The sequence below is a fragment of the Aquarana catesbeiana genome, linkage group LG08, assembly GCF_042186555.1.
Source record: "Aquarana catesbeiana isolate 2022-GZ linkage group LG08, ASM4218655v1, whole genome shotgun sequence".
Lineage (NCBI taxonomy): Eukaryota > Metazoa > Chordata > Amphibia > Anura > Ranidae > Aquarana > Aquarana catesbeiana.
The window spans coordinates 19,697,486-19,724,865 of record NC_133331.1 but is presented as its reverse complement, the minus strand read 5'-3'; the positions used below and the strand labels follow the sequence as shown (position 1 = coordinate 19,724,865).

Genomic DNA, 27,380 nt, shown 5'->3' with positions numbered 1-27,380 from the left:
AGCCAAGAGACAGAGGTCACTGGGAGGCCTCCCATCGAGCGGGGCTTTTTCTATTTTGTTTTTTTCTATTTTTCGGGACCCAACCATCGGGTGGCGTGATTGAAGATGGATGTACATCGCGGGACACTTTTTTTTTTTTTTTTTCTTCTTTTTTAATCAAGGAATTGTCAAAAAATGTCTGCTGTGGTTTTTTTTTTTGACAATTTTTTTGGGTGAACAAACTAACATCGGGACCATCCATACACAGTAATATACATTTTAATCACATCCCCATGATACCAAAGCCAGACTGGACTACATTTTTTGTACTCCTATAATTTTATCTAACTATATGGCTGCGGCTATTCTACCGTGCTCATGGTTGGATCATCATATTGTGACTTTTCACACCAAGATGATTGGTCTTTCATCCACTCCGTACTCCTGCCGTATTAATTATTCTCTTCTCACAGATTTTAATAATGAGCAGGAGATACAGCCATAGAGGAGAATTTTTTTTTTCTATTAAACTTCATCTCTGAGACATCCAGTGGGGGCTGGTGCTCAAAATTTTTTATTGGGGGGGGGGGGGGTGCAAACAAACTGAAATATTCTGAAAAAAAACCATCAACTGCAGCCTCACAGTGCCCATCAAATGCCGCCATGTGGATACACATTCTCCAATGAAGAATATAAAAATGAGTCCGCGCAGTGGATATGGGTACAGATGAAATATAGAACTGCTGCCTCTACAGGTACAATTCCACCTGGGTGGAGTGTACTAGAATATATATAGAACAAATGTAGATGTGGCGCTGTTCTAGTGGAATAAATGTTTGATGATAGAACCACCATATTATACTTTGTGTAGTCTCCCAGACAAGGTGTGGAAACTAGATCGTTTAAATTGTGTATACTCTAAATTGGTAGCAAATGCCTCGAACCTTGTGTGTGTGCACATATATCACGGTGTGGTACTACAAACTTTTGGTGTCCATTAGCAGTTGGACTAATTCAAACGAAAAAATGGGTGAATGAATAAAGAAATAAAAGGAAAAAGAAACAGCGTGTGTTACAGCCTCTGTCACCCAGTTTGCGGTGGATTTTGGATTGTGTTACAACCTCTGGCGGCTGCTTGACAGTGTAGTTTCAATGGCCAGAGAATATGCTTCAGTGTGTGTTGTTTACCAAAAATGGTGTAGGTTACACTCCGTGAATGTTAACCACAAATATAATATATGCTATTTTGCAAATATTAAAATAGAATTACATGAAATATATGCCCAATATCGTATCACATACAATTGCATTAATTCATTTTTTAGTAAAAGTGCGTATGCAAAAAGTGCTTCGTGATCAAAAATGTGTGCTGGTTTAGCAGCTATAAATTAATTAACAAAGTGACTAGTGCTCAAAAGGTTAATTAACAAAGTGACTAGTGCTCAAAAAATCAGTGCTTGCTGGAAAAACAATTTTGTTTCAGAAGGTCTTCTTATATGGCAAAGTGACTTGTGCTCAGAAAGAGTCAGTCCTTATTGAAAGACAATGTTATTTAAAGATCTTCTTATTCAGGCGCTGGCTTGGTGATAGTGCTTCCTAATCGTGCTCCTAATGTGCATACACTCACCGAATAGCCTCACCCCTGCAGGGGTATTACGCGGTCACAGTATCTGCCACTGTGTAGCAACCCTTGGCAGCTCTGGTCCGTGCTTTAAATGTTGTCTAGCGACTTATAATGTGTTCAACATGTGAAAGAGAAGAGATGTCCATAGCGTAAAACTGTTTTTAAAAGCTTTATTTTATACATAAGCAAAGATGGTACTCACATTTTAAAAGATTAGTGTAAGCGGCTGACAGGAGGGGTCCGGCACGTCCCTGTTCTTTTTGCCTGAATTTGGACCCGAAATGGAGCCAAAAGACGTACAGTACCCCTGTGCAATCCGCTCCGCAGCCGCTCCATTGAGAGCCAGTCACAATCTCCTGTCATGCGAATTGGATGAGGGGAAACTCACACCCTATTTGCATGTGAACCCAGCCTAAACTACACTCAATTTATCCACAAGTGTCACCTACTTGTTTTCGTGGCTGTCCCTCTCTTGGGTCTTTCCTTCATATTTTTTGGTCCTATGATAAACTAATACCAACTTGGCACAAAGTGTGTGAGCTCTCTTCTAGGATCGTGGGAAGTACGCTAATTGCCTACTTTTTGCTCCTATTCAGGACAGTCCCCACTTTTCGCAGAGTCACACACTGGGTAATTGTGCTTTACTGGATAACCCCTGATAGTCCTATTCTCACAGATATAAGCAAGACTGGATTCCATAATGCTTATGGAAGGAAATATCATACCTTGCATAATTGAATGCAATGTTTTAGTAATAATTGGGACCGTTTGTTTGAGAATAGACAATCTTTTTCTTGAGGTCCTTAAACCATGTTTTCATCATTTTTTTGTTTTTTTGTTTTTGCTGAACTTTTGGAAAGGATTAAGATTATCCTATCAGTTTTAATTTCGTAGACAAAATTATTTTAGTCATAGCTTCCACTGGCTGCATGTTTTCAGTAACAAAAACTAAACAAAAATAAAATTCAGTTTCAATTCAGAAGACTAAAGTACGACTAAAACTAAAATGAAATTTTAGTAAAAAGACTGACTAAAACTAAATCAAAATTTGACATTAAAACAGTGGCAATATTCTTCTTTGTTTGTGAAACTTGATTTTATTTATAAAGAAGTTACTTGATACTTGTTTTCATTATTAACAGAGAACTGTTTTTATATTCAGGTAATATGTGCTGTGACATTACAGCCAAATGATTTTTTTTTGTTTATATATATATATATATATATATATATATATATATATATATATATATTAGGCTTCATGTACACAGGACGTTTGAAAACCTATCCTGAATGCTGGAACTTGACAGCTAGTAACCGACGGTTAAAAACAACAATTTTGAGGTTTTTAAATGCGCGTTTAGCTGCGTTTTTACATTGTAAGTGGTTAGAAATGTATCTCCATTGAAAAAGCCTATAAACAAAACGCTTTTAAATGTGAGTTACAACGTTTGCACGCTGTTACAAGCATTTGGCGTTTCAAATGCCAATAAACTTCCGTCCTGAACCCAATTTTTTGCTTTAAAAAAAATGTCACTAGACTTAACTGCCTCTAAACGACTATAAACTACTCAGCGTACATGAACATATAAGATAACAGGAGAGTTCTGGGGATGCTGAGAAAAATGCTCAATTGCTCCTAAACGTCCGTTTGTCAGCAGCAGTGTACACGAGACCTTAAAGTTGCACTTCTGTTTGTCAAAAAGCAATATTTTTGCTTGTTTATGAAACTTGGTTTTATTTATAAAGACGTTATATATCACACGAGCTATATCTGTGCCTGTAGTGCATGTTCAAACCTTCATACAAGAAATAATAACATATTATTCGATTTTTACTCCAGGAGTATAGAATGAGTTTGGCAATTCTAGAGAAATGCCTAAATAACATCTTACAATTTAACTAAACCCATTATAATTTAGTTGACTAAAATATGACTAAAACTAAAACAATTTCAGATGACTAAAATACGACTAAAACTAAAATGGTATTTTAGTCAAAAGACTACAACTAAAACCAAATTGAAATCTGACATCAAAATTAACACTATATCCTACTCTTCACCTACAGTATGTTTTTTATGCTGGCATACTAATTTTGGATACTGGATTTTGCAAAAGCGTTTGACACAGTTCCCCACACACGGCTCATGTGTAAGGTAAAGTCTACAGGCTTGGAAATATCAGTTTGTAAATGGATAGAAAACTGTCTAAAAGACAGAATTCAGAGAGTAGTGGTTAATGATTCTTACTCTGAATGGTCTAAGGTTATCAGTGGTGTACCCCAAGGTTCAGTGCTGGGACCCTTACTCTGTAATACCTTTATAAATGATATTGGGTCTGGGATCAAAAGTAACATTTCTGTCTTTGCAGATGACACCAAGCTATGCAGTGGTATAACGTCCTTACAGGATGTCTCCAATTTAAAAGCCAACCTCAATGCACTGTCTAATTGGACAACTATGTGGCAGATGAGGTTTAATGTTGATAAATGTAAAGTTATGCACTTGGGGGCTAAGAATATTCATGCATCGTACATACTAGAGGGAGTACAACTTGGGGGGATCAATGGTGGAGAAGGATCTGGGGGTTTTGGTAGATCATAAGCTTAATAATAGCATGCAATGCTAAGCTGCGGTTTTCCAAAGTGAGCAAAGTCCTTTCTTGTATAAGAGAGGTATGGACTCCAGAGAGAGAGAGAGAGATATCATTTTGCCTCCCTGTACAAATCATTAGTAAGACCTCATCTGGAATATGCAGTTCAATTTTGGGCTCCAGTTCTCAAAAAGGATATTGAGGAACTGGAGAAAGTGCAGAGAAGGGCAACCAAACTGATAAGAGACATGGAGGAGCTCAGCTATGAGGAAAGATTAGAGGAACCGAATTTATTCTCTCTTGAGAAGAGGAGATTAAGGGGTGACACAGTGGTGGCACAGTGGTGCAGTGGTTAGCACTCTCGCCTAGCAGTAAAAAGGGTCGCTGGTTTGAATCCCAACCACGGCACTACCTGCCTGGAGTTTGCATGTTCTCCCTGTGCCTGCGTGGGTTTCCTCCGGGTACTCCGGTTTCCTCCCACACTCCAAAGACATGCTGGTAGGTTAATTGGCTTCTGTCCAAAATTGGCCCTAGTATATGAATGGGGACCTTTGATTGAGGGTAGGGACTGATGTGAGTGTGCGATGTACAGGGTTAGGAACAAGGGTCAGGGTTGTAGACACACACTCACTCAGGTTGAACTGGATGGACTGGTGTCTTTATTCAACCTTACTAACTATGTAACTATGTAACTATGTGATATGATCACCATGTATAAATATATAAGGGGTCCATATAGTGAACTTGGTGGTGAGTTATTCACTTTATGGTCATCACAGAGGACAAGGGGGCACTCTTTACGTCTAGAGGAAAAGAGATTTCATCTCCAAATACGGAAAGGTTTCTTCACAGTAAGAGCTGTGAAAATGTAGAATAGACTCCCTCCAGAGGTGGTTCTGGCCAGCTCAGTAGATTGCTTTAAGAAAGGCCTGGATACTTTCCTATATGTACAGAATATAACTTGGTATTAACATTTATAGGTAAAATTGATCCAGGGAAAATCCGATTGTCTCTCTGGGATCAGGAAGGATTTTTTTTCCCCTGCTGTAGCAAATTGGATCCTGCTTTTCTGGGGGTTTTTTTGCCTTCCTCTGGATCAACTGTGGGTATGGGATTGGGTATATGGGATTGTATAAAATTTTTTATTTTATATTTTATTTTTATGGTTGAACTAGATGGACTTGTGTCTTTTTTCAACCTGACTAACTATGTAACTATGTTTGTATCTTATTTTTCTATGGCACATGCTGAATATTGTATTCATGTGCTTGATCTGAAAATCCCTTTGGCTTCATCATACATAATGTATATTTGTTCTGCTTTTAATACTTTTCTATGTCGGTACATTCTGTATTGTACAAGTAGTATTCTTGCAAAACACAATAAATTTCGTAAAAAACAAAACAAAATATGCAGCATAAGTATGAACATTATATCACAAACTGAGTATGTAATAAATAGGTATTTATATAGCCTCTGCAATTTATATACTGTTCCTGCACATAAGTCCCTGCCCACAAGGAGTTTACAATCTAATGCCCCTATCCACATGCGTACATATATAGTGCCTTGCAAAAGTATTCACCCCCTTGGCATTTTTCTTGTTTTGTTGCCTCACAACTTGGAATTAACATGGATTGCTTGGGGATTTGCATCATTAAATATACAGAACATGCCCACAACTTGAAGATGTTTTTTTTTTTTTTATTGTGAAGCAAACAACAAATAGGACAAAATAACAGAAAAAGTCAATGTGCATAACTATTCACCCCCCTAAAGTCAATACTTTGTAGAGCCACCTTTTGCGGCTATCACAGCTCCAAGTCACTTTGGATAAGTCTCTATGAGTTTGCCACATCTTACCACTGGGATTTTTGCCCATTCCTCCTTGCAAAACTGCTCCAGCTCCTTCAAGTTGGATGGTTTGCTCTTGTGAACAGCAATCTTTAAGTCTGACCACAGATTTTCTATTGGATTGAGGTCTGGGCTTTGACTAGGCCATTCCAACACATTTACATGTTTCCCCTTAAACCACTCAAGTGTTGCTTTAGCAGTGTGTTTGGGGTCATTGTGCCTCTTGCTTAGGAGTTGCAGCCTCTGGGGCCTTTCAAAAAGGTGTGTATATGTAATGACAGATCATGTGACACTTAGATTGCACACAGGCGGACATCATTTCACTAATTATGTGACTTCTGAAGGTAGTTGGTTGCACCAGAGCTTTTTATGGGCTTCATAACAAAGGGGGTGAATACATACGCACATACCAATTATCTTTTTTTATTTGTGAAAAATAGTTTTATATATATATGTTTCTAATTTTACTTCACCAACTTAGACTATTGTGTTCTGATCCATCACATATAATTCAGATTAAAAAAACATTGAACTAAAGGCTGTAATGTAACAAAATAGGTAAAAAGCCAAGGGGGTGAATACTTTTGCAAGGCACTATAAACACACACTAAATCAACTGACTAAAAATGCATCAGCACTTAAATGTGACAGTCAAAGTCACATGTAGTCATGAGGTGGACAAAAATGATCCAGTTCAATCACAAGTTTGCCTATTCTTTAAGCCACTATGATATACGTATTAAAATATGTACACCTCACATATCAGGTAACAATATAATGTTTACGAAGTGTACCATATAAAATAAAGATATTGTTTTTCTCCCAAAAATTGGAAAAATGCTATTCTCCTGGTCTACACATACACCTAAGACCAATGAATTAACTACAGATAAAGGCAAAAAGGAAGAAGCTGTTCTGATTCTCAAAGATATACATTTCAAGAATGATGTTATAGGGGAAAAAAACGTGATTTGTTCCCTACCCGCACAGTAGGAAAGTGAATAAAAATAAATAAAATTATGATATGAATTATAAAATACAGCTGCTCGTTCTTAAGTTATGAAAAACAATAAAGTGAAATGTGTGTGTGTGTTGAACCGTGCTTACTATAGGTAAAACCTAGGTGAAATTACTAAACAGTGGAAATAAACAGTACAAATCAAATGTATGCAACCACCGGATTCACTCCAATGGGGAATACTCAATGCGTTGATTATAAAAGTGCATGAAACTGTATTCAAACGTATATCATGAACTCAGTACATCACAAATCATTAGTGTCCATAGTGATAAAACAAACAAATATAAGTCCAAAAAGGTTCATTCCAGTAAGAGGATGCTTAATCCAATGTTTAAGTGTCTGTAGAAATCCTCCACCACACCAAGCAAACAGCCTACTCACCAGATGGAGATGATCCTTACTACAGAGATAATAAGAGCCTTTGAAATATTGGAATGGATCTGGAAGTCCTTCTCAGCAGGTCCGACGGTGTCTCCAATTAAATATGTGACCCCTGATGAGGTCAGACGCACTGCCAAAACGTGTGGTCGAGCCTTATACGTCACTTCCGCCCATAGTGGAATGCAGGTGGAGCGCAAACAGTGTCCCCGCGTCCATTTCTATGTTTTTAAACCTTAAGGAATGTTTTACGACTTTTGGAGCCATTTTTATTGAAAGAATTCCCTTTTTTCACGAAGTACTTCACCATGGGAGATTGTTCCTTATTTCTATGTTCAAACCTGGATACGGGTAACCATCCCTATTTGAATGTTTGATTGGAGACTCAGTTGGACCTGCTGAGATGGACTTCCAGATCCATTCCAATATTTCAAAAGCTCTTATGATCTCTGTAGTAAGGATCATCTCCATCTGGTGAGTAGGCTGTTTGCTTGATGTGGTGGAGAATTTCTACAGTCACTTAAACGTTGGATTAAGCACCCTCTTACTGGAAGTTTTGGATGAACCTTTTTTGACTTATATTTGTTTTATCATTTGTCCATCACTATGGACACTAATGATTTGTGATGTACTGAGTTCATGATATACGTTTGAATACAGTTTCATGCACTTTTATAATCAACGCATTGAATATTCCCTATTGGAGTGAATCCAGTGGTTGCATACATTTGATTTGTACTGTTTATTTGCACTGTTTCGTAATTTCACCTAGGTTTTACCTATAGTAAGCGCGGTTCAACACACACACATTTCACATTTCAAGAATGGCCCAATTGATATTACAGGCAAGAAAAGGGTTTATCATGTTCACACAAAGGTATGTTGCTATAGACCCACAACTGCCCCAGGCCCATATACACCACAGGAGGTATAAAGAAATAAAGAAAATTTAACAAAACCATACAAAAAGAAGAAAAAAAAAGGAGGAAGAAGAAAACAAAGGAGAAAAGGAAAAATTAAAAAAAAAGCAATAAAAAAATTACAAAATTAACACATAAAACAATGCCAAAACCCTAAAGGAAAAAAGGGGGCTCACATTCTATAAGGTATTCATGGGAAACAATATTGTATATGCATCACATCAGTCACCATGTTTTTCCACAATATACAAAGGTTCTTCAAAAAGTTTTCACACTTTTTTTAACTCTATTAAATATAAAAAACGTGGAAACTTTTTGAAGACCCCTCGTGCATGAGAGGATAAATTAAAAGTCATTACTACAGAGGTAGTGAGACAGTCAGCAGTAAATTGCTTAAAATATACTTGGGACAAACATAAATATATATTCAGACAAAAAAGTTAACGAAAGCAAAAAAAATGGGCAGACTCAATGGTCTTCTTGTTGTATTTCTGCCGTCACTTTTCTATGTTTCTATGCATTGATGTATCAAACTATAATTCTTTTTAAAGAAATAATGGAAAACAAAATGGCTTATTTAAGCCTGGATTTACAACGTCTTTTATTTGGTAAATTCATTTCATTTTTACTTGTAGGATTTTTTTTAATTGAAGTTACCGGTACCTTCTTTGAGACCTTGATAAATACTTTCTAGAACTGCAAATGGCACCCCCTCTACTTGCTATTTATGAAATCCTGCAAAATGCCTCCCTATGGGGGTTTGAAGATTTGCGTTCATAATAACATAAATGTGGTCATAAATTCAACAATTAAATGGTCTACTTTTTTTTATCAATATAGAAAGCTCCACATTTGCAACTAAGAATATGAACTGCCCCAGTCATCTCATTATATATTCAATACCCACAGGCTTATATACTTACAAAAAGAATATTAGAGTACCTGTGAGGATTCCTATATGGGTATCCTCTATTACTTGAAAAATAAATGACTTGGAACTAACTTGTTACATATTGAAGTATCCCTTCTGTACAGGGGGTCCCCGGGTTACAAACAAGATAGGGACTTTAGGTTTGTTCTTAAGTTGAATCTGTTTGTAAGTCGGAACAGGTACATTTTTTAAGTGTAGCTCCAGCCAAAAAATCTATTTTTAAGTTTTGTAGATAGCATAGGGAAGGGTTATCACCCCTGTAACATTTGTTTTGCTGTCTGTGCCCCTGTTCAGAAGATTTCACCTCACTTTCTGTCCCAATGACAATTGGATTTTGAAAATTTGGGGTTATTAGGGAAATAAGGATTGGTGATAAAGCATCAGTAGAGACACCTTTTTCCCATATTAACTCTTACAGGAGTGAATTTCCCTTCCTAGGGGTAGATTTCCTCTCACTTCCTGTTGTCTCCCTCCGTTTGTAAGTAGGAGTCGTTTGTAAGTCGGATGTTTGTAAGTAGGGGACCCCCTGTATTGTGAATGAGCAAATGTTTCTACATAATCTGTTTAACCTGGAGAGCTTGATTATTACATTGGGGTATCTGCCGTACTTTATTGTATTTTGTTTGGCAGTTTCCTTGATACAGTCACAGATCGCTTGAGCTACTTTTTGCCTGTTTGTATGCATATGTTACTACTGTTTTGCTATGATATGCACAGATTGAAGAACGGGCAGCGCCAGTGATGTAAATGACTTGCTACCCTTCATGCAACAATGATACAGAGGCTGAGGAAGGTGCTGTGATGAAATGGCAAATGGCTCCACCAAAGTATAAGTCCAATTCAAGATATCATATTTAATAAAAGCGGCAACAATTTGAAGCCACCAGGGGCCCCTTCCACAGGCAGCTGTGATGTACTGGTGATAACTTGATTGGACTCTTATGCCGCGTACACACGATCGGACTTTCCGCCAACAAAGTGAAGTTGGCTGAAAATTTAAGAACCTGCTCTCAAACATTTGTGGGCAGAAATTCCGACAGCAAATGTTCGATGGAGCCTACACACGGTCGGACTTTCCGACAACAGGCTCACATCAAAAATTTCCCGTTGGAAAGTCCGACCGTGTGTACGCAGCATTATGCCCCGTACACACGGTCGGACTTTGTTCGGACATTCCGACAACAAAATCCTAGGATTTTTTCCGACGGATGTTGGCTCAAACTTGTCTTGCATACACACGGTCACATAAAGTTGTCGGAAAATCCGATCGTTCTAAACGCGGTGACCTAAAACACGTACGTCGGGACTATAAACGGGGCAGTGGCCAATAGCTTTCATGTCTTTATTTATTCTGAGCATGCGTGGCACTTTGTGCATCGGATTTGTGTACACACGATCGGAATTTCCGACAACGGATTTTGTTGTCGGAAAATTTTATATCCTGCTCTCAAACTTTGTGTGTCGGAAAATCCGATGGAAAATGTGTGATGGAGCCCACACAGGGTCGGAATTTCCGACAACAAGGTCCTATCACACATTTTCCATCGGAAAATCCGACCGTGTGTACGGGGCATTAGAGTTTTGGAGGGACAGAGAATACAACGTTAGGTATTCTTGACAGTTGCCAGTGACGGTTGGTGCTCTGGCTGTGATTTGAGTAGCAGTGGAAGTTGCATAGGACAGTGTAATTTTTTTGATGGTTTTGCTTGAAGGCTGCAACTTATTGTCCTCTGTTTGTTCAAAAAAACTTAACTCTTTCCTGGAGAAATTCACTTCCTTTCTTTCCTTCGCAATTAGAATGGAACTATGATCAAAATATAAAATGTCATCTACAGTGCCTTGAAAAAGTATTCATACCCATTGACATTTTCCACATTTTGTCATGTTACAACCAAAAATGTAAATGTATTTTATTGGGATTTTATGGGATGGACCAACACAAAGTGGCACATAATTGTGAAGTGGAAGGAAAATGATAAATGGTTTTCAAAATGTTTTACAAATAAATATCTGAAAAGTGTGGCGTGCATTTGTATTCAGCCCCCTTTATTCTGATACCACTAATTAAAATCTAGTGGAACCAAATGTCTTCAGAAGTCACCTAATTAGTAAATAGAGTCCACCTGTGTGTAATTTAATCTTAGTATGAATACAGCTGTTCTGTGAAGCCTTCAGAGGTTTGTTAGAGAACCTTAGTGAACAAACAGCATCATGAAGGCCAAGGAGCACACCAGACAGGTGAGGGATAAAGTTTTGGAGACGTTTAAAGCAGGCTTAGGTTATAAAAAAATATCCCAAGATTTGAACATCTCATGGAGCTCTGTTCAATCCATAATCTGAAAATGGAAAGAGTATGGCACGAATACAAACCTACCAAGACATGGCCGTCCACCTAAACTGACAGGCCGGGCAAGGAGAGCATTCATCAGAGAAGCAGCCAAGAGGCCCATGGTAACTCTGGAGGAGCTGCAGAGATCCACAGCTCAGGTGGGAGAATCTGTCCACAGGACAACTATTAGTCGTGCTCTCCACAAATCTGGCCTTTATGGAAGAGTGGTAAGAAGAAAGACATTGGTGAAAGAAAGTCATAAGAAGTCCTGTTCACAGTTTGTGAGAAGCCATGTGGGGGACACAGAAAACATGTCGAAGAAGGTGCTCTGGTCAGATGAAACCAAAATTTTACTTTTTGGCCTAAAAGCAAAATGCTATGTGTGTCGGAAAATTAACACCGCACATCACCCTGAACACACCATCCCCACCGTGAAACATGGTGGTGGCAGCATCATATTGTGGGGATGCTTTTCTTCAGCAGGGACAGGGAAGCTGGTCAGAGTTGATGGGAAGATAGATGGAGCCAAATACAGGACAATCTTAGAAGAAAACCTGTTAGAGTCTGCAAAAGACTTGAGACTTGGGGGGAGGTTCACCTTCCAGCAGGACAACGACCCTAAACATAGAGCCAGAGCTACAATGGAATGGTTTAGATCAAAGCATATTCATGTGTTAGAATGGCCCAATCATAGTCCAGACCTAAACCCAATTGAGAATCTGTGGCAAGATTTAAAAATGAACTGCTTGCTGACCAGCTGCCACAGTTTTACCGTGGCAGAATGGCATGGCTGGGCGAAGCGACGTTACCTTACGTCGCTTCGTCTTTTGGCCACTAGGAGCACACGCCCGTGGCTCGCCACCGGAGACGATGTGAGCGCCTGGCGGGCCCGATGACCGCAGGGCACCCGCGATCGTTCGTGACAGAGTGAGAACCGGGATCTGTGTGTGTAAACACACAGATCTCGGTTCTTTCAGGGAGAAGAGACTGATCGTGTGTTCATACAAAGTATGAACACCGATCTCTCTCTTCCCCTAGTTAGTTCCACCCCCCCTACAGTTAAAACACAGTGAGGGAACACAGTTAACCCCTTGATCACCCCCTAGTATTAACCCCTTCCCTGCCAGTTACATTTATACAGTAATCAGTGCATTTTTATAGCACTGATCACTGTATAATTGTTAATGGTCCCAAAAATGTGTCAAAAGTGTCCGATGTGTCCGCCGCAATATTGTAGTCCCGATAAAAATCGCAGATCGCCGCCATTACCAATAAAAAAATAATAATACTAAAAATGCCATAAATCTATCCCCTATTTTGTATACGCAAACTAATCAATATACGCTTATTGCAATTTTTTTACTAAAAATATGTAGAAGAATACATATCGGCCTAAACTTAGGAAAATTTTTTTTTTTTTTTTTTAAATGTGGGATATTTATTATAGCAAAAAGTAAAAGATATGGGGGGGTTAATTTACTAAAGGCAAATCCACTTTGCACTACAAGTGCACTTTCAAGTGCAGTCGCTGTAGATCTGAGGGGGACATGCAAGGAAAAAAAAACAGCATTTTTGCTTGCACATGATTGCATTATACAAGCAGCAGAGCTTCCCCTCAGATCTACAGCAATCTACAGCAACTGCACTTACAAGTGCACTTTCAAATGCAGTGCACGTGTAGTGCAGAGTGGATTTCCCTTTAGTAAATCAATCCCATAGTGTTTTTTTCAAAATTATCGCTCATATTTTGTTTACAGCACAAAAAATAAAAACCGCAGAGGTGATCAAATACCACCAAAAGAAATCTCTATTTGTGGGAAAAATTTTGTTTGGGTACAGCGTCGCACGACCGCACAATTGTCAGTTAAATTGACGCAGTGACGTATCGCAAAAAATGGCCTGGTCATTGAGCAGCCAAATCTTCCGGGGCTAAAGTGGTTAAATGTAACAAAAGCAAGCAGCGCTCATAAATCAACCACTTGTTGGTATAAACTGTAACTAAATACAGTGCTGGTGATTAAGGGAATGAACATATAGTATGCAGTTCAATTGGGAGGTCAGTAAGATCGTACTCCGCTGGGAAGATGACTCTCAAACAGCCTGTAAAGCCTGATGAAGAAATCTCCTCAATCCTCCCCTTAAACGATTGCTGTCACTAGCTCATCCCACTGATCGTTCAGTCTATTGCATCCACCGCCAGATCATTTTCAATCAGAGCTCTTGGAGATCATGCTGTGATCTCACAAGACAAATTGCAGCCCCATAGCGTAACTCCGTGAGTGAATGTGTTCAAAATGAAATATCATGCCTGAGTGGTGTCTATAGTATGCCTTTTAAAGTGGTGCATTTTTCCCGTGTTTAGAACAGTACCACAGCAAAATGACATTTCTAAAGGGAAAATTGTCATTTAAAACTGATCGTGGCTGTAGTGAATTGTCAGATCTCGGCAATATAGATAAAACTCATTGAAAAAAAGGGCATGGGTCTTCCCCCTGTCCATTACCAGGCCCTTTGGGTCTGGTATGAATATTAAGGGGAACCCTGAACCAAAATAAAAAAATTAATTGCGTGGGGGTCCCCCTAAAATCCATACCAGATCCTTCAGGCCACAGGAAAAGAGGGGGCGAGAGAGAGGCTTTTTTTTTTTTCTTTTTTGGTCTGTCGGGCGGCGTAGATTTACATTGCAGGGCATTTTTATTTTCTTATTTTTTAATTTTGTCCCAATTTGTCTCTTGTCTTTTTTACCATTTTTTTACACTTTTTTGGTGAAATGGTAGGGGTACAATGTACCCCGTTTCCAATTCACATAAGGGGGGGATAGGTTCGGGCCGAACCGTTCGCCCATCAATAGTTCCGACTTACAAACAATTTCAACTTAAGAACAAACCTACAGACCCTATCTTGTTTGTAACCCGGGGACCGCCTGTACTTCACTGACAGAATAAACAGGCATTTGTGGAACTTTGCAGTTAGGATGGATGCATTACATGTTTTTTTTTTTTTATGAGAGACCATAGCTCTAAGTGACAAATAAATTAAATACTAACTGTAATTAACACTGTTTAAGCAGTTACAATTTTTTTTTAAACAGTTACAAGAGTTTTCTCTTTTTTTTAATTGACCCTTTAAAATAAAAACATGGGAACAAAAATAAAAATAATTTGTATACTGAATACTAATAATAATATTCATTATATAAATTAATTTTCTTTATGTCATTTAACTCATACTTCATAATTTTACTTTTTTTTTAATATTTGATTTATATGGGATATTGATTGATTTATATGGGATATTTATTAATGAACATTTTATTTTTCTCCTTTTTGTTTCAGAAAACAACTTTCATTTAGCCCAGTATACAGTACATATGAAACTGCTGTTACATAAATCTGTGTGTAACAAATCAGACTAATTATAACTTATTTTTTAATTTTATGATTTTATCTTTAGATTTCAAATTTGAATGTATTTTTTATTTTATTTTTCACTACAGTGGGCCTTTAATTGTACTTTCCTGGAATATTAGTTAATGAAAATTTTATTTTTCTCTTTTTGTTTTTCAGAAAACGACTTTCATTTAGCCCAGTATACGTATAAGTGTTGCTACATAAACCTGTCCGATTATAATTTACAAAGCGTAACTCATACTTACACGGGTGATATGGATGACGTTGAGTATGCTAAATTAAACCACAAGAAAAGACGTGGGAAACCACAACAGACAAAACCTTACTTGGAGGGTAAGTCACATCAATTGCTTTTCTTTCCCAGACTTTATAGATGTAGATTACAGCGTTTATTTATAAAGCAGGGATATGTGTGCAGTGCTGTACAATGGTAAAAGTGTATACATTACGAACTCTGGCTATACTAGTATACAATCTATTGGTAGACATAAAATGACCGTTTTTTAAGAATATTTAACCACTTTCAACGAGCTTTCAATTGTAACAACCAGCAAAAAGATGAAAGCCTTCTCATTTTGATAGAAACTGTTTGTGGTGGGTTGCCATTTTTTTCCCCTTTTCGAAAGCTGGTTAATAGTGGTTGTAATTGTCTAAAAATTAATTAGCTAGTGTTAGACACAGGGGATTTCACCCCACCCCAGTATACCATTCTATGGTCGTGCATCATCACACCTGTTCTATTTTGTGAATTAACATACATTGCGTTAAGGACGCCTATTGATGTAGATTGAGCTGCAAATGCATGGCAGCAGAAAAATTAGACTTTTACCATGTGCCTTGTGGTACACTGCAGTGCCGATCCATTGGCGACTACTGTACATGTGCATCTTCCACTGGGGACACTTGTCACCGGGACAAAGACAGTAATAACATTTTTTTCCTTTATTTTCACCTAGTAATACTGCAAATAACCCACTTCCCGTTCTAAGGTGACTACGCTCACTCCACTGTATCTATGGAAGGAGCCATAGCTGACACTCAGGCTGCTCCTCTAACTTGTACTACAGATATATTCCCCTCTAATATCTATTGCATGGGCAATGGAATCTGTAGTTTACAAAATCTCATAACAACTCTAAAAGGTTGGTTTTCCACTAACTTTCTGTCTTAGTGACAAGGGTCATGAGGACAAACAGAGAGGGCAAACCCCCCAGAGAGAAGTCTTCTTTTTTGCAGTCTCACCCTTTCCTACTCTATTCTAAATTAAATAAAAAAATTGCATTTAAATTGCATATAACTTAATGGGATCTAAAAGTCATTGCTAGCCTAAGATATTATATAGCCCCACCCTACTTTGTAAAGAATAAACAATCTGTACTCATCAGCTTCAGTTCAACCACTGGTACCTGAATACATGTGGCAACACTGAAAGGGTGGGAGTTGTGTTTGCGCAGAACCATTGATTGGCTGGCATCAGGACCCGGGTCTGAACCTGCAATTTCTGCCATGTCTGGAGATGTCTTTTCTTGCTGACCCACCTGAGATGCTGGACAGCTTCCTGTCTGATTGTTTGGGCTTCTTGCCTTTGCTCCTTCCATTAACTTCCTGTTTTAAGCCATGTCTCTGCAATCCCTGTTTTCCAGATTATTGTGCTCTCTCCAGCTAATGTCTCACTCCTGCTGCTGTCTGTATCTTCACTAGCACTAACTACTGATCTTTGGCTTGTTCCTTGACTACACTTCTGCTTGATCTCAACCTGTGACCACTCATTACCTACCTTTGGCTTGTTTACTGACTACGCTTCTGCTTGATCCCTACCTGCTATATCTGCTACGGGACCCCGGCTTGCTCACCTCCTGGTGGGGGGATCCTGATGACCACAACCTGGTATTAACACACAGCAAAACCCTTCTCCACCACCAGGAGCTCTGGTAAACACTGGTTAGTGCTTAGACTCCTCACCTAGGGTGAGCCCTTGTCACCCGCCAGGGTGACCTACTGCTGCACTTATCCAGCTGGTCAGCTCTATACTTCTATAGCAATTAGTCTCCAAACCTGACTCTGGACCATCACAGCTGGTCTGCCTTTGACAGTGCCCATTTGACCAATACCCATGGCTGATGGCTGCTGCTGAAGTAAGTCTAGAGCCACGGTTGGGTACAGGCAACAGGTTTGTATGTCAGGTTAATGATAGGGTGGCAGATGAGTCTGCTGTTAAATAGTTGTCAGTTTGGTCACATAATATAAAAAAAAACGGCAACAACGTCAGGGGTAAAACATACAGTTTCAATATTCATTCCAAGGTTCACAGTTTATGTTCTAAAAAAAGTGGATATTTTGTATAACAGAAATTTCACCTATCAGAAGTTGTTTTATGAAAGTCATAAGATTGTTGTAATATCAGACTTGTCTTGTGTTTATAACAGATCCAACCACAATTGTCTACGCTGATATAAGGACTTCCCACGTTAAGTTACCAGTGGAGGATCCAAAACCCGGTTGGTACATGTTTGATTATTTGTCCTCTCTTTTAATCCTATAGATTTGTATAGATCAGTGTTCATTTTTAATAAAGCTAGCCAAACCCAAATGCAAATAGTAAAGTTGCATATAGACAAGTACTGACCTGGGAAGCGCATGTTGTATTAGATATCACTAATTATTATATTTTTAAACTTACAAGTACATAGGCATTAAGAAAAATATAAGTAAAACACACACATTAGTTTGCTTGTTCTGTATATTTGAATGACTTTCAATGCAGTTAGAATAAAAGAGAACTGAAAAAATGAGCACTAAAAAATTTGAAGCAAGTCAAACTGATGTTTACGTTTACATTTACTCATAAACCATTTACACTGCTTTCATCTTTACTATCAAGACCTTTTTTTTCCTGTAACCAGTTCGGCTCCAAAGCAATATTTTTAACTTGTCGCATATATGAAAAAAACCCAATTTTTGGCAACAAAATTACCTAAACCTTCAGAACATTATATATTTTCTCAAAGCAGAGGCCTTGTAGAATAGAAAGGTGATAGTTGCAAATTTTTATGTCACATGATATCTGCGCAGCTGTTTATTTAATGCAAATTTTCAGGAAAAAATATAATAAAATGGATTATAGTGCAAAAAAACCCCCACACCATTTAATGCCCATTTTTGATTAAAATATAAAAGATGAGGTTGCATCAAGTAATATGTTAGACCAAATGTTGCATGTCTTAAAATTGCGTGCGCCCACGATATCACCAAAAATGATGGTGCCCAAAAATCATCATAGGTGACGCTTTAAAAGCCTTTACAGTTCATCAGTTTAGCGTTAACTGATAGTTACGGTGATAGGTCACACGTTAACTGATATTCACGGCGATCGGTCACACGTTAACTGATATTCACGGCAATAGGTCACACGTGTGGTTCAACTGTGGTTTACATACACGTACGCACCCTGTGCTTGTGTTTGCACAGGTGTGCTGGGCAATGAGAGTTATGGCATTTTATATACCGGTATATATATTATAATTTAATTTATTTTTAAAATTATTTATTGTAAATGTATTTTTACTTTATTGCTATCATAAGGGGTTAATAAACCCCCATGTGGTAGCATTGGGAAGGTGACAGGTACTCTATATGGAGACATTAGGGGTCTAATAGACCCCAATGTCTCCCCTGCCCTTCACACCCTCTAACCAAGCACAGAACGCATTAGTTAGATGTGTCCCCTGGCTGTACTGGACAGGAAATGGTGGATCTGAAACACCGAAGTTACATCACTTCCCTTTTCATTATGTGCATGGGAGATCCAGGCATGGATCTCCCATGATCCCAGATCATGGTGATCTCTCTCCCCTAGCTGGCTGTTGTGATCCCGGGCTCCAGTAACAGCGGGAGAGCCTGGAAAATAGGGGGGGGGGGGTCTTTTGGGCTCTGTGAAAAATTACACAATTAAACAATTGGTTCAATATCTTCCAAGAGTGTTGATTCTATACTTTTTTCCAGGGGCTGTAGCAATCTGAACACAGATCAGTCTTCAGAGATCAAAGCAAATGTAAATGCAGATTTAAAATGTTTTTTTTTTTATTGTTTTAAAGATTTAACATTTTGGTAATATTTTGCACCTAAAATATCAAATCACAAAAATAATCACATGGGTTGTTGTTATTGAAAATATCGCCCTCTACTGGCTGATGTTCATCTTCAGATTTTAAGAGAAAGTAGCAGTAGCAGCCATCAGCTTGTGTGGGTTTTGTTTAGTAGCCGGAGGGAAAAAAAGTAAAAAGTCCCCGCGCAGTGGAATATTACTCCGGAGATGTTTTCTAGAACTGCTGCCTCTACCAATTACTTCCACTAGGTGGAGTAAGAAGCTAAAAAAAGAGAGAAGTAGATATGGCGCTGTTCTAAACCTGATAGGGTTCAGGTGTGTTCTACTCCCCAAAAGGGGAGGAAGGAGTTTTAGGTGGGGAGAAAAAATGTGAATTAAGTAGTGCCTATTAAATGAGTATCTGCAACCAAAAAGAATGTCAGATGTACTGTGCCTATGTACTCATAAAAAATAAAATTGAAAAATAAACATGAAAAAATGTGAAAAAATGAAATAAAAAAAAAAATGAAATGAATATTAATGGGTGAAAAGTGTGTCAGGCTGTGTGCCTGGCTAAATAGGAAGTGCAGTGTGTATCATACCAACTTGTTTAAGTAGTAAATTAGATACAACAAATCATTATTAAAATAACCATAAATGCAATATGTTCATACAATTAAATAAATATACAAAGTGCTGGTGTGCATAAACAAGTGAACACATGACTGATACAATAAAAGTGCTGTTGTGCCAGTGAAGGAATCCGTTTTGGCTCTGGTGGGCTTTTCAATGAATAAACACTTAGTGCGTGCCTTATTCGTGCTCCTATAATGATTGCACTCACCAGATCCTCCACCCCCTCTTGGGGTCTCACACATCCACAGTATATGCCCTGTGTAGCAGTATAGGATAGCTCCGTCTTTATTGTTGGCTATGGCGAAATTCCATTATGGAAAGAGAAGAGAGGGAGCCCACATAGCGTAATACTGTATAAAAACCTGGTTTATTGGTGTATACGTTTAAAAGGTACTCACATTCAGAAAAAGGTATAACAAGCATATATTGCTGACACTATCTCAGTGACAGGAAGTGATGCAAGGTCGTATGCTGACTCCACCCAACACGTTTCGTCACTCTGACGTCATCTGGAGCGTTTATGCACACCAGCACTTTGTATATTTATTTAATTGTATGAATATATTGCATTTATGGTTATTTTAATAATGATTTGTTGTATCGAATTTACTACTTAAACAAGTTGGTATGATACACTCTGCACTTCCTATTTAGGCAGGCACACAGCCTGACACACTTTTCACTTAGGAGTTCCCACCCATTAATATTCATTTCATTTTTTATTTTATTTCATTTTTTCAAATTTTTTCATGTTTATTTTTCAATTTTATTTTTTATGAGCACAGTACATCTGACATTCTTTTTGGTTGCAGATACTCATTTAATAGGCACTACTTAATTCACATTTTTTTCTCCCCACCTAAAACTCCTTCCTCCCCTTTTGGGGAGTAGAACACACCTGAACCCTATCAGGTTTAGAACAGCGCCATATCTACTTCTCTCTTTTTTTAGCTTCTTACTCCACCTAGTGGAAGTAATTGGTAGAGGCAGCAGTTCTAGAAAACATCTCCGGAGTAATATTCCACTGCGCGGGGACTTTTTACTTTTTTTGCCTCCGGCTACTAAACAAAACCCACACAAGCTGATGGCTGCTACTGCTACTTTCTCTTAAAATCTGAAGATGAACATCAGCCAGTAGAGGGCGATATTTTCAATAACAACAACCCATGTGATTATTTTTGTGATTTGATATTTTAGATGCAAAATATTACCAAAATGATAAATCTTTAAAACAATAAAAAACATTTTAAATCTGCATTTACATTTGCTTTAATCTCTGAAGACTGATCTGTGTTCAGATTGCTACAGCCCCTGGAAAAAAGTATAGAATCAACACTCTTGGAAAATATTGAACCAATTGTTTAATTGTGTAGAAAAAAAAACTAATCACAGACATGCCTCAAAACTATTTTCATTTAACATTCCAACCTTCTGTCTTTAAGAAACAGTTAAAAAAATAAAAAAAGAAAGAAAACTGTAGTCAGTTGCAACTGTTTTTGAAGATCAAGCAGAGGAAAAAAATATGGAATCACTAATTTCGGAGGAAAATATTATGGAATCACCATGTACTTTGCAGTTCTAAAACAAACATCTGCATCAGATTACATCCTGAAAAATTATGTCATCATCACCAAAAATCTTTTTAATTGATGGAATAAGAAAAGTGTCCAAAATCTCGATATAATCTTGCAGGGATGGACCGTCTATTAAGGGCGCACAGGCGCCGCCCCCCTATCCATCACCCCCCCCATCTATGCACCCAGCCCCTTGCAGGATGTCGGATGCATGAGATACAATGACAGGGGTGTTGTTTTGAAGCACCCGATTAGAGCCAGAGGCTTTAAAATAGGGTGGGCGTGGGGCACAGAGAATGCGAACAGAGCCCACCCAGGTATGTTACAACAGCGCATGAATATTAGCTGTTGTAACACTGATCCTCCTCCTGCCAATCAGGAAGCGGGTTTTGAGACCGGTCACCCGATTGGCTGAAAAGGACAGGAGATCCTATTGGATGCCTAGGAGGAGGGCAGACCTGCACGCTGAAAGCCGCCGTGATGGAGGAGAGGACACGGAGCTGGAGTCCATTATAGAGGTCTGATATGTGTGTGATGCCATGGTTTACCAGAGCCTTCACTGATAGCATTGGAATTTTTGTTTCTAGGAGGTTCAGTGGTAGCTTGTAATTTATTTCCTGTGTATCAGTGTGATTTTGGTTTAGGAGGAATCTCCATGCCATTAGTGAAATCTGCATAGGAGGGGGAAGAGTTTTTTGTCCCATGGTAACCAGATGTCGCCCATAAGTAGTGATGTTAGGTCTTTCGTTGGTGATTTCCCATAGTGGTGTATTGTGCTTGTATAACCAGTATTTGATATGATCTATTCTTACTGCCCATAGATAGTCGTACTAGCCCTGCCCCTGCTACTTTCCTGTGAGAGGTGAGGTTATTGCGGGAGCATCTAGCTTTTTTGCCACCCCAAATGTATTTCCAGCTTAGATTTGACAGGTTTTTGAGATAGTGGTGCGATATACGAATTGGCAGGGTGCGGAATATATATAAGATTTGTGGTAAGATCAACATTTTGTAGGCTGTTATTTTACCTAGCCAGGACATTCTTTTTTCGACATATCTTTTAGTTGGGTTTCCAGTTTGGCAATTAGCGGATTGATATTAGCTTTTACTAGTGCAGAAGTTGTATTTGTTAGTGTAATTCCTAGGTAGGTAATACCTCTCTTACTCCACGTATATGATAATTGTTTTTGTGGTATATTCCATATGGGAGGTGGTGCTCCTACATCTAAAATTAGGGATTTAGTGAAGTTAACGTTGTAATACGAGATATTGCTGAAATCCGTTTTGTGGGCCTGTTTTTGGGATGTAAGCGGGTTGGTCAGGAGCAGGATAACATCGCCTGCAAATAAGTTTATAGTATGCATGCTAGAGCCAAACTGGAAACCTGTACTCAAGGGCTGTGTTCTAACTGCTTCGGATAGTGGTTCTATCATTAGATTAAATATGGTCAGTGACAGAGGGCATCCAGTGTAGCCAAGCCTATATCTGACTGCAGGCCATTCCTGGTGGTGTACTTATTCTAATATACTTCAGGCGGTGTACACAGCAAGGTGCACCCATAGTGCAGTTGCTACTACTTTTCTGGTGGTGTACGCAATACAGTACACCCATAGTTGTTATTACACTTCTGTTGGTGTACACAGTACCGTGCACCCATAGTGCAGTTGCCACTACTTTTCTGGTGGTGTACACAGTACACAATACATACAGTGCACCCATAGTTGCTATTAGACTTCTGGTGGTGTACACAGTATCGTGCACCCCTAGTGCAGTTGCTACTACTGTTCTGGTGGTGTACACAGTACATAATACATACAGTGCACCCAAAGTTACATAGTTACATAGTAGGTGAGGTTGAAAAAAGACACAAGTCCAACCAATGTGTGTGATTATTTGTCAGTATTACATTGTATATCCCTGTATGTTGCACTCATTCAGGTTCTTATCTAATAGTTTTTTGAAACTATCAATGCCCCACCGCTGAGACCAACGCCTGGGGAAGGGAATTCTACATCCTTGCAGCTCTTACAGTAAAGAACCCTCTACGTAGTTTAAGGTTAAACCTCTTTTCTTCTAATTGTAATGAGTGGCCACGGATCTTGTTAATTTCCCTTCTGCAAAAAAGTTTTATCCCTATTGTGGGGTCACCAGTACGGTATTTGTATATTGAAATCATATCCCCTCTCAAGCGTCTCTTCTCCAGAGAGAATAAGTTCAACGTTCGCAACCTTTCCTCATAACTAATATCCTCCAGACCCTTTATTAGCTTTGTTGCCCTTCTTTGTACTCGCTCCATTTCCAGTACATCCTTCCTGAGGACTGGTGCCCAGAACTGCACAGCATAGTCTAGATGCGGCCGGACCAGAGTCTTGTAGAGCGGGAGAATTATCGTTTTATCTCTGGAGTTGATCCCCTTTTTAATGCATGCCAATATTCTGTTTGCTTTGCTAGCAGCAGCTTGGCATTGCTGAGCCTATCATCTACTAGGACCCCCAGGTCTTTTTCCACCCTAGATTCCCCCAGAGGTTCTCCCCCCAGTGTATAGATTGCGTTCATATTTTTGCCACCCAAATGCATTATATTACATTTTTCTACATTGAACCTCATTTGCCATGTAGTCGCCCACCCCAGTAATTTGTTCAGGTCTTCTTGCAAGGTTTCCACATCATGCAGAGCAGTTATTGCCCTGCTTAGCTTAGTATCATCCACAAATACAGAGATTGAACTGTTTACCCCATCCTCCAGGTTGTTTATGAACAAATTAAATAGGATTGGTCCCAGCACAGAACCCTGAGGGACCCCACTACCCACCCCTGACCATTCCGAGTACTCCCCATTTATCACCACCCTCTGAAATCGCCCTTGTAGCCAGTTTTCAATCCATGTACTCACCCTATGGCCATGCCAACGGACCTTATTTTGTACAGTAAACGTTTATGGGGAACTATTAGAACTATTCGTTGCTATTAGACTTCTGGTGGTGTACACAATACCGTTCACACCTAGTGCAGTTGCTATTACTTTTCTGGTGGTGTACACAATACATACAGTACACCCATAGTTGTTATTACACTTCTGTTGGTCTACACAGTACCGTGCACCCATAGTACAGTTGCTACGACATTTCTGGTGGTGTACACAGTACACAATACATACAGTGCACCCATAGTTGCTATTAGTTTTCTGGTGGTGTACACAATACAGTGTAGTGTGGTTTTGCTAAACAAAATTTACAGCATGTCCGGAAGGCCACCAAGGAGAGAGTACAGGTGTGACCAGATCGTGTGGAATGCAAAGAGGAAACCAAAACGCATGTAAAGTGAATAAGAATAATGTTTATTTAAGATAAGTTATAAGTAAACACCCCAAATACAAATAGTGCTCAACCAACCAACAGAAACCCACAGACAACAGATAATATATACAGCCAAAGGGAAGTACTGAAATCAAACACGTTAGCCAGGCCTGGGTCATACACAGGGGATCAGCAAATGAACAAGGGCAGGACAGGAGAGGGAGATAATGGATGGGATAAGGCTTACAAGGGAACAGGAACACAGGAGGGACAGGAGGGACAGGATCAGGATGGGATCGGGTACAGGCTCAGGTGCAGGCTCAGTTTCAGATACAGATTACAGGGTTCAGGATGCAGGTCACAGGTACAGGTCAGGGCGCAAGGAGGAAAGATACCAAGGCAAGCATGTGAGGACTTTCTGGGTATTTATGGGACTGCCAGTGATTGTCCTCATGTAACACCTGAGCGCAGGGAGTGTTGTCTTCTCCATACTGCCAGGATCCATCCGCTGGTGGACGTCAGTACTGCGGCACAATGATGACATAACACCAGCAGGGAAAGACTCTCCTGACAGTTCCAAACTGCCAGGAGACACCTTCTGGTGGACCTCAGTACCGCACGCCAAATGATAGATCTTACCAGCGGACGGACCCTTTCCTGACAGAGAGGCAGACGCTCACAGGCAACTAAAAGAGGGCAAGCAGGCTCTGTGTCTACAGTCAACAGTGCTGGTCGTGGACACGGTGCATCCTCAGCACGTGGCCTTGGGGCACGCTTGTCCTTTTTTTCTGCAGCTGGCCATGTTATTGAGCCACAACATGCAGAAGAGTTGGTGGAATGGATAACAAAGTCATCCTCATCCTCCTCAAAAGCGGCCTATTCCTTCGGCTCCATGTCAACAGTCACTCCTTCCCTAGCCCCACCATCATGCATGGAGGAGTCCCCCAAAATATTCGACCACAGTGTCGGGTACATGCTGCAGGAGGATGCGCAGCGAATTGAAGGCTCCGATGTTGGTACCCAGGTTGAGGAAGGGAGTAATGTGAGCCTGAAGAGAGGGGGTGCCCAAGAAGGACAAGAAACTGGCAGTCATTTTGCCCAAGCTGCAGCATACTGCCAAGTTTGCTCCAGTGACGATGAGGGGGGGGATGATGAGGTCACTAACTCTACTTGGGTACCTGATAGAAGATAGGAGGAGGCACATCTCCAACGAGGCAGAATGCCCTCCAGGGGGCAGCTTAAGGGAAGCCACCCTATTGCACCACACCGCAGAGCTAAGAAGGTTCAGGGCGCTGTTTACTCCCCGCATATTTTGAAAAGTTCTTTGGTGTGGGCCTTTTTTGACACGTGTGCAGCAGATCGCACTGTTGCTGTTTGCAACATACAGTCAGGTCCATGAATATTGGGACATTGACACAATTGTAATCTTTTTTGCTCCATACACCACCACAATGGATTTGAAATGAAACAAGCAAGATGTGCTTTAACTGTAGACCTTCAGCTTTAATTTGAGGGTACTTACATCCAAATCAGGTGATCGGTGTAGGAATTACAACAGTTTGTATATGTGCCTCCCACTTTTTTTTTTCAAAATTGTATTTTTATTGGGTTATAAAAAGAAGAAAAGATACATGTAAACTCGTTACACAATGCACATTAAACTAGTAAGAAAAATGAAATGTTAACAAACATACAAAAAGATGACAATGTAGAACACGTAGGTGTACATAAGCAATGTCCACAGATACAGGACACAGGGGTGTACTGTATCGCTTATCAAAAATTATAAACAACTTATAGGCATATATTAGAGTCCAAAACCAAAGCACAGTCAAGAATATAAGAAGGGTAGAGGCTTTTGGGAGGGTATAAAATAATCAATAGAAGGCCATTAAAGCATCAATTGGCATATTTAGCAATAGGGAGAGGGGGAGGGAGAATGAACAGAGACACCGTTATGTTAATATAAATATAAATTAGGAGGTGGTGGTTGTTACATGAGACCCATATTTCGATAGATCCCAAGGTTCCCACACCTTAGTTAATTGGGGAATGGAATCATGTACAGATGCCGTTAGGAACTCCATCCTCCGGATCTCAGCCACTAGTTGCAGAAATCTAGACCATGGAGGAGGTGTACTGGACAGCCAGCATAATGGAATAAGCCTTTTGGCAGCTAGCAGAATGTAAGAGATTAGCCGGTATGTTTTTTTGGGTATGCCTGGAATAGGGAGGCCCAGCAGGCAATTTAAGGGATCTAGGGTCACATCCACCACCTTCTTATGAGTTTGTTCACATAGTACCCAAAGGGTTGAATCAGAGAACATTGCCAAAAAATATGAAATAAGGAACCTATGTTAGTTCCGCAATGCAACAGTGCGGCGAAACTGAGGGGTCATATTTATGAATTACATCAGGGGTCTTATACTAGAACATAAGAATCTTAATGGATGTCTCCCTTTTGAGTGACACATTTGGAGGATTTGAAAACAGAAGACCAAATCTTGTCCCAAAGCTGTACTGTAATGGGTCGAGCCAATAGAAGGGACCACCTTTTCATATAGTGGTGCGTGGTCTCCTCTAGAGGAGTCGACTCATGGAGGATGCGATAGATACAGGATATTAAATGTCTTTGGTGTGGGCCCTGAGCGCATATATGTTCAAAAGCGGTTGGGTTATCAAAGGTCAAGGTTGAAGATTGAGAGTGAAAGAAGTGTCTAACCTGTAGATAAAAATGGAAAAGATGGGAGGGTA

The 27,380-nt window shown here is 39.5% G+C and overlaps 1 protein-coding gene across 2 annotated transcripts in view; it reads left to right on the top strand.

Annotated features, from left to right (window-relative positions):
* Window positions 1-27,380, top strand: part of LOC141105221 (killer cell lectin-like receptor subfamily B member 1B allele B) — a 208,721-nt gene that overhangs the window by 6,225 nt on the left and 175,116 nt on the right. For both annotated transcript variants that reach the window (XM_073595109.1, XM_073595108.1), the window contains exons 2-3: window positions 15,197-15,373; window positions 17,467-17,538. In XM_073595109.1, coding sequence (XP_073451210.1) covers window positions 15,295-15,373; window positions 17,467-17,538 — 151 coding nt within the window. In that variant the 5' untranslated portion in view covers window positions 15,197-15,294. The remainder of the gene's footprint in view (window positions 1-15,196; window positions 15,374-17,466; window positions 17,539-27,380) is intronic.